Source organism: Orycteropus afer, unplaced genomic scaffold (genome assembly GCF_000298275.1).
Source record: "Orycteropus afer afer isolate SDZICR_OR568_19922 unplaced genomic scaffold, OryAfe1.0 scaffold00177, whole genome shotgun sequence".
Lineage (NCBI taxonomy): Eukaryota > Metazoa > Chordata > Mammalia > Tubulidentata > Orycteropodidae > Orycteropus > Orycteropus afer.
The window spans coordinates 5,639,242-5,647,524 of record NW_006921764.1 but is presented as its reverse complement, the minus strand read 5'-3'; the positions used below and the strand labels follow the sequence as shown (position 1 = coordinate 5,647,524).

The 8,283-nt window shown below is 42.4% G+C and overlaps 1 protein-coding gene across 1 annotated transcript in view; it reads right to left on the bottom strand.

The window, feature by feature from the left end:
* The window catches only part of ANO4 (anoctamin 4), a 737,041-nt gene that overhangs the window by 637,637 nt on the left and 91,121 nt on the right, over positions 1–8,283 (bottom strand). The window contains exon 4 of the mRNA XM_042781823.1: positions 3,806–3,985. Coding sequence (XP_042637757.1) covers positions 3,806–3,985 — 180 coding nt within the window. The remainder of the gene's footprint in view (positions 1–3,805; positions 3,986–8,283) is intronic.

Genomic DNA, 8,283 nt, shown 5'->3' with positions numbered 1-8,283 from the left:
ATAATATAACATGTATGTATCTCTACATTCATGTACCTAGGCTAAGACACTGCCCTACCCACATTCCCTTCAGAGGCAACTGCACAGGTCAGTAAGACTCCAATACAGTGGCCCCAGATGACTGGAGCAGAGAAGCAAACGTGGCCCATGGCCAGTAGTCTGCAAGATGGCATGACACAAAAGTGTCACTCAACAGTCAGGAGCCTGATGATCTGGGTTCAAATTCACAACTCTTACTACTCATGTATCTTTAGGCAACTTTTTAACCTCTCAGGAACTCAGCTTCCTTATCTATAAAATGGGGGAAGTAACAGGATCTTCCACACAGAAAGACAGCTCCTTGGCCAACCAACTGGAAGAGATCCATATTCATGACCACTCCAAAGAAAGGCAATCAAACAGAATGTGGAAACTACCAAATAATATCATTAATATCACATGCTGGCAAAATTTTGCTGGATATAATTTTTAAAAGACTAAAGCTATAGGGAGCTCTGGTAGCGTAGTGCCTAAGGCACTTAGCTGCTAACCAAAAGGCTGGTGGTTCAAACCCACCAGCCACTCCTCAGAAGGAAAATGGGGCAATCTACTTCCATAGCGATACTGCTTCGGAAACCCAAGGAGGGGTCACCATGAGTCGGATCTGACTCGACAGCATATAACAACAACAACAAAGCTATACATCAACAAGGAGCTGCCAAAACTTCCAGCTGGATTCAGAAGAAGACATAGAACAAGAGATATCATTGCTGATGGCAGAAGGATTTTGATCAAAATCACAGAACACCAGAATGATGTTTACTTATGCTTTACTGACAACATGAAGGCATCTGTATAGATCATAACAAATTATAGATACATCGCAAAGAATGGAAATCCAGAACACTTAATTGTGCGGAATTTGTACAAGAATCAGGAGGTAGTTGTTCAAACACAACAAGGGGATGCTGCATGTTTTAAAACCTGAAAAGGTGTGCAGCAGGGTTGCACACTTTCACTTTGCTTGTTTAATGTGTGTGCTGAACAAATACTCTGAGGAGCTGGACTGTATGAAGAAGAATGCACCATCAGGATTGGAGGAAGACTCGTTAACAACCTGCAACATGCAGAGGACACAAGCTTGCTTGACAAAAAGGAAGACAATTTGAATCACCTGCTGATAAAAGTCAAAGACTTAAGTATGCATTATACCTGAATGTGAAGAAAATGAAAATCCTCACAACTAGAGCAATAAACATCATGATAAATGGCAAAGAAATTCAAGTTGTCAATGATTTACTTCTCAGTGTCCATGGAAGCAATAATCAACAAATCAAATGCCACATAAAAGGAGCAAATCTCCTGCAAAAGACCTTTTTAAAGATTTAAAAAGCAAAGATGTCACACTTGCCCCAAGCCATGGTCTTTTCAATCACGTCACATACATGTGAAAGCTGGGCAATAAAAAAAGAAAACACGATGCATTCAAATTTTACTGTTGGTGAAAAATCCTGAATGTGCTGTGGACTGCCAAAGGAATGAACAAAATCAGTCTTAGGAGAAATGTAACCAGAATGCTTCTTAAAAGCAAAGATGGGGAGACTTCAACGTCTTTAAATACATCATCAGGGAAGACCAATTGCTACAAAAGGACATTATGTTTGGGAAAGTAGAGGGGAGAGCAGAAAAGGGGGAAACTCAATGAAACGGACTGACGTGATAGTCACAACAATGGGCTCAAACGTATCAACAACCAGAAGCCAGGCAGGACTGGGCAATGTTTCACTCTGTGATACAAAAGTTCCCTATGAGTTGGAGCGGATTTAATCGCAACTAACAACAATAATCTACCATTCGTCTGTCAGTTTGTCATACCGTGGTGGCTTCCGTGTTGCTGTTAGGCTGGAAACTGCCACCAGTATTTCAAATACCAGCAGGGTCACCCATGGTGGACAGGTTTCAGTGGAGCTTCCCAACTGAGACAGATGGGAAAAAGGACAGGAGGGCAGCCATTCACTTCTGAAGAAACTGACCACTCAAAACCTCAGGAAAGCAGTGAAACCCCGTCCAATATACTGCTAGAAACGGACGAGTGGATTGTTCCGTTGTACCCAGGGGGTTGCTAGGAGTCAGAGCAGACTCGACAGCACCTAACAACCTAAAAACAACAACATTTAGTTTTATGCTTGAACACATTTCAGTAATCTGGTAATAAAAATACTATAAATCAGTTTTAGGGTTTCGTAATTTCTGTTTATCTTTGTAGGGGTCCACATCACTGACATTTGACAAATTATTACATAGTGCTTAAGGGCATGGGCTTGCATGTCAGAGACACCTGGATTGAAATCCTGGGTACATCAATTTCTGGCTGAGTGACAGAGAGCAAGTTTCCTCATCTGAAAAATGGGGATATAATAGCACCTTTACCATAGGATTCTGATCAAATAATGTATGCAAAGAGCCAACAGCAACTGGCAGACAAAACCCAATCAAAACTCACTGCCTTTGAGTCAATCTGACTCATAAAGACCCCCCATTGGATTTCTAAGGCTGTCGATCGTTACAGAAGCAGACTGCCTCATTTTTCTTCCACAGACAAGCTCGTGGGTTCAAACTACCAACCTTTTGGTTAGCAGCCAAATGCCTCAACCACTACACCACCAGAGCTCCTTGGTATAGATAGCAAATAAACAGGATCACTCTTCCTTTTTTTTTTTTACCAAAATAATACCAAATCTATTGCTGTCAAGTCAATTCTGACTCATAGTGACCATATAGGACAGAGTAGAACTATCCCCATAGGTTTCCAAGGCTGTAGTAATTTTTATAGACGCAGATTGCCTCATCCATCTCCCAGGGAGTAGCTGGTAGGTTCGAACTGCTGATCTTTCCATTAATAGCTGTGCCATGAGGGCTCCACTTTGATTAAAATAAGACATGTTTAAGGTTGAGCAGGAGGGGAGTTAGGAGACAATTCCTTTTATGTTTTGTCAGTGGGCAAAGGTCCTATGGGGATAAATAGAGAGCACAACATGCCCAAAATGTCTAAGAAGACTACTTGCTATGACATGGAGATGTTATTTCTGAGAAGGTAGGGCTCAGGGCATCTGGTACACACAGGGTTTCTCAAAATATAGAATGACTATTAATGGTGGCACAAGTGTGGACTTTGCGAGGTACATACGTGCATTAAATAACATGGAAAGCTTCATAATGGGTATGTTATTCCTGTCCAATTTCTTTCAATCTCATCACAACAGGAAAGACTCACTCTGGCTTTTAACAACACTCTTAACACTTGCCTGGCATGCTCTTTAAACAGGAACAAGCACTTTTACCCAGAGCATTCCTGGGAGACTGTTTCTAGTGATGATTCAACAGCACTGACTTGTTTTCATTATATGTTTGCAAGCACCATCTTATACTCGCAGCACATAACATACATTTTCAATTTGCAGTTGTGACACACAATTTTTTAAATTGATTACTATAAATATTCAAGCTATAAGTTTTAATATTTAGCAAATAATAGTACAGGTGGTATGTGGATGAAAAGGGTAAAACAAGTGACTAAAAGCTGGGGGAAGTGGGTCTACTGAACTGAGAAGTAACTTCCCTTGGACCACATTTCCTGTCCAATTTTATGCAAAAGCATTACAGATCCACAAGAGGGCGCCTCGGGAAAGTGAGTCCAGGAGCAATTGAACTGAATCTGGTAATAAACACTTAAACGCTTACATTTTCTACTTACCCCTTTTTCAGCCTCCCCCCTCCCTTTCTAGGCAATATATTGTTCATAAAATAAAATGACACAATCGCTCACCTATGGTGATTTGGCTAACACAACTGTAGTAGCTGCCAGTTGCAGAGGAAAGATTATAACTCCCACTGCTCACATCTTTGTCTGTTGAGAAAATAAAAAGACAGGTTAAGTATACCCTGGTAGACGCCATGGACCACAATGTAAATATATGACTGGTGGTAAATAACCAGCTCTCTGTGTCTGGGAGGTCCCAGGGTGGCACAAGTGGTTTGTACTCATCTACTAAGCAGAAGATTGGCAGTTTTAACCCACCCAGTGCACCAAGGAAAAAAGTGTAACAATTTTCTTTCATACAGATAACAGACAAGAAATCCCCATGGAGCAGTTCTAATCTGAAATACATGGGGTTGCCATGACTAATAATCAACTCAATAGGAAGGAGTATGATTTTTGCCCCTTGTCTGGGCAGGCAGTTTCATGCTCAATAAGCCCACCCAAGCCCCATGGGCTTATTCATGGACATTTTACTGCTGCAGTGCTGGGTGCCAGGCACTTGGGATATTTCAATAAAGCACCCAGACAGCCTCACACAGGCAATTTCAGTTCAGTATTAGAGAACTCTGGTGGCGCAGTACCTAAGGCATTTGACTGCTAACCAGAAGGCTGGTGGTTCAAACCCACCATCCACTCTGCGGAAGGAAGATGGGGCAATCTATGTCCATAAAGATTTACCACCTCAGAAATCCAATAGGGGATCGTTCAGTCAGAATAGACTCAACAGCAGTGGTTTTTTTGGTATGTTTATCACCATTATTACAATGGGGGACTGTAGAGGGTTGAAGGTGGGAGAACAGGGCAGGTAAGAAAATATCTGATCCAGACTAGAGGGTATCCAACTAAAAGGAGTGACACCTAAACTAAAACCTAAAAGGTGGGTATTATCCAACGAAGCTAAAGGCTGGGGCGGGGAGATGACTAAAATGGGGAAAAGACCCAGGCAGGGAAGCTATTGTGCCTGAAAGCTCAGAGCCTTAGCCTCCTAGGTTAGCAGCTGAACACGGAAGAGAAGTGAGCAGCAGCTGGACCACAAGGGTCTTCCAGACCATGTTAGCAAGTTTGGATTGTCTCTGAAGCAAGCTCACAAAGGCAACTGCTTGAGGCAGGGTGAGGGAGGCAAGATGAGAGGCAAAAAGACTGCTTTCTGAGGTCTCTGAAGTAATAATCTTGGTGGGAGGCGATGGTGGCCACGCAACCGGAGTGGCCATGGGAACAGAGAGCAGTGGATTCAATTCCCTTCAAGACTAAAAGTGCAGCACAGCACATTGTATTCCTCACTATTCCGAAAAGAAAATGTTCTATGCAGAGAGGTCAAAAGAAATCCAAACCTTACATTCATACATGTGGTCACATGCACAAAGTGGAATGGGACAGGCAACACTCCCACGTCACCGATGGAGACCCTGAGACTTCAGACAGCGGAGTGCCTTGTCCAAGGTCACACCGGCAGCAGATGGCAGAACAGAACTCAAGCCTAGATAAGAACTACTCCAAGCCATATATGAAACATAAAGGAACTCACGATATTAACAAACAAATTGTCTCACAGAAAACACTACAAGTTAGAGACAAAGAATCATCATCATAATGCTCGCAAAACTGACCTAAATGAGATATCTGAATACCGCGTGTAGGTGTCCCTGGGTAGTGCAAAGGGTTAATGTGCTCAGCTGGTTACCGGAGAGCTGGAGGTTCAAGTTTGCCCAGAGGTGCTCCACAAGAAAGGCCTGGAGATCTAATTTTGAGATGCCAGCCACTGACAACCCTCCAGAGCACAGCTCTATCCTGCCACACATGAGGCTGCCGTAAGTCAGGGTCAACTCAACAGCAACTGTTTATATGTTATGTGATACTAGAAACTTTACAGGTCTGAGGGAAGCAATCAATTATTAAGCATTAGTCAGATGTATCTAAACAGATATGGTTTCTGGAAACATACCAAGAGTCAGATTTTAATGAGAGTGACATGAATTGGTAGAGAAGAAGATGGCTTTGTTGGAATGTTCTTAGCAGGAAAAATGGCAAGTACTGGGACAGAGAAGCCCAGTAGCACAAGTCATCTGCACAGGGAGGTCCATTTGTGCCCGTGGCGTGAAAGCAGTAGAAAATTACTGATGTAAGCGGGTGGTAGGTCAGAGAACAGAGAACTGGAGGTGACCTCAGAGGCCACATCAGGCCACTGTAGGTTCACAAGCAGGAAGGTAAAATGTGAAGAAATATTTTTAAAGTATAAGAAGCCCTGATGGCACAGTGATTGAGCACTTGCTGCTAACCAAAAGGACAACAGCTCAAACCCACCCACTGCTCCATAGTTCAAAGACGCAATCAGTTTCCATAGTGATTCCAAAAACCAAAAACCAAAGTCACTGGCGTTGAGTCAGATCCAATTCATAGAGACCCCTCCTTGGGTTTCCGAGGCAGTATCACTTCAGAAGTAGATTGCCCAACTTTCCTTCCAAGGAGTGGCTGGTGGATTTGAACAGCCAGCCTTCTGGTTAGCCGTCAAATGCCTTAGGCACTGTGCCACCAGAGCTCCCTCCATGATTACAGCCTTGGAAACACTAAGGTTGAGGGATAGTTCTTCCCTGCCTCACAGGGTCACTGTAAGTCAGAATGAGCTCAGTGGCACACACAACAACCTATCTGACAGGGAGAAATAATTTTAATTACTGCATGTGGCCAACTCCTCTTCTGAGGAACTTTCCTGGACCTCGTCCACCCCCAAGGGTATAGACACACCTCCAACACAGCAAAGCATACTAGACCGTGACTGGGTGACATATCTCCTAAACCACGGGCTTGTCAAGGACAGGCCCATGTGTTACTCAATTTGTAACTCCCCCTGAGTGCTTAGCACAGTCCCTGGCATAAGGCAAATACCCAGTAAATGTTTAGCAGTTAAAAAAAAAAAAAAAAAAAATAGAAGGAATGGACTTAAAGAAAGAGCAAACAAAACTATTTCCCTTCTTATCAGTTACCATTTCCATAGAGGTTGCTGTGATCAGAGAGAAAGAAAGTTGGGAATTACAAGACCTGGGTTTGAAGCCCAACTTTGCTGCATATAAGCTATTGAACTGGTCAAGTTCTCAAACTTCTGTTAGACAGGCTTCCCTGCCTGAAAATGGTGACTATAATGCCTAACTCACTTTTTTGAAGGGAAAGAGGGTGAGAGACAAAGGTTAAGAAAAATAAATCAGCCACACAAAATGCAGAGTGAGCAAGTATAATTCCATGTATATTTGTGGAATCAGCTGAATGCACGAAACCCAGACCCAAACGTATCAAACTATTCTGAATATGCTGAAGCTGTCATGCCTAATTCCTCTGAAATTCTTCACTAGTGCTCTATGCTTAAAAGAGTTTGGAAGGGGAAAGTTCAAGGGACAAGGACAGGGGCATCAAAAACGCGCACAGAGAGCAAGAGATCCATAAGCGTAGAAACTGCAATGAATGGGGAAAGGCGAGGGGAGCCCTGGGAGCAGCAGCAAAGACTGAAGGAGCAAAGCTTGCTGGGAAACTAGTCATCAGCAAAGAAGCAGAATGCTTGAATTAGGAGTCAATGTCTGGGGAGAGGCACAGAATAAATTTGAATGGTAAAATTATTTCAATTAGAATTCAAATCTGAATGGTAAAACTAGGGCAATAATTTTGGTGGCAATATTTTGAAAAGACTCAAAGAGAAAAAGTAGAAAGAGCTCTAAAGCTACAGCCCAAGGTAACTGTGTGAGGAAAAGTGTTTTCACCTACAGGAACTAAAACAAAAATGCAAGATTTTACAGGAAGGTCCAAACATCCACTTAATTGAGACTATGAGCCCTGGTGGCACAACGGTTAAACACTTGGCTGCAAACAGAAAGGCTGGCAGTTTGAACCCATCTAGATGCTCCACAGGAGAGAGGCCTGGCAATCTGCTCCCATAAAAATCACTGCCCAGAAAACCTTACAGGGCAATTCTACCATCACATGGGGTCACTATGAGTTGAAAGTTGACCTGACAGAACCCAATGATGACAACAATTAAATTAATCAACTCTGTGGTTCTGAAGTCAGACCATCTGAATTAGACGCCTGCTTCCAACGCTTGGGCACATTATTTTCCCTCTTTGTGACTCTGCTTCCTCATTAATAAAACTGGAATCATAAAGGCACCGACATTACAAGAGCATTACTTGTACTATATGAGCTTCAAAATACTTAATACAGGAAAACATCTTTATATAACACCACTTAGTATAGTAAGTGTTCAATCAGTGTTAGCTATTATTTTTATTATTTATTTAAAAATAACAAAGTTATTCATAAAGTGGAATACTGTCTAGCAAAGAAAAATGAATAAGCTACATAAAATATTATAGATTAATCTCACAAACATAACGTTGAATGAAAGAAGCAACTCAAAAATTATCCATATGAGAGAACAAGTAAGAGAGAAAGAAGGGCTGCTCAGGCACAGGGAGACAGCTCAGGGGGTAGGAGCGCAT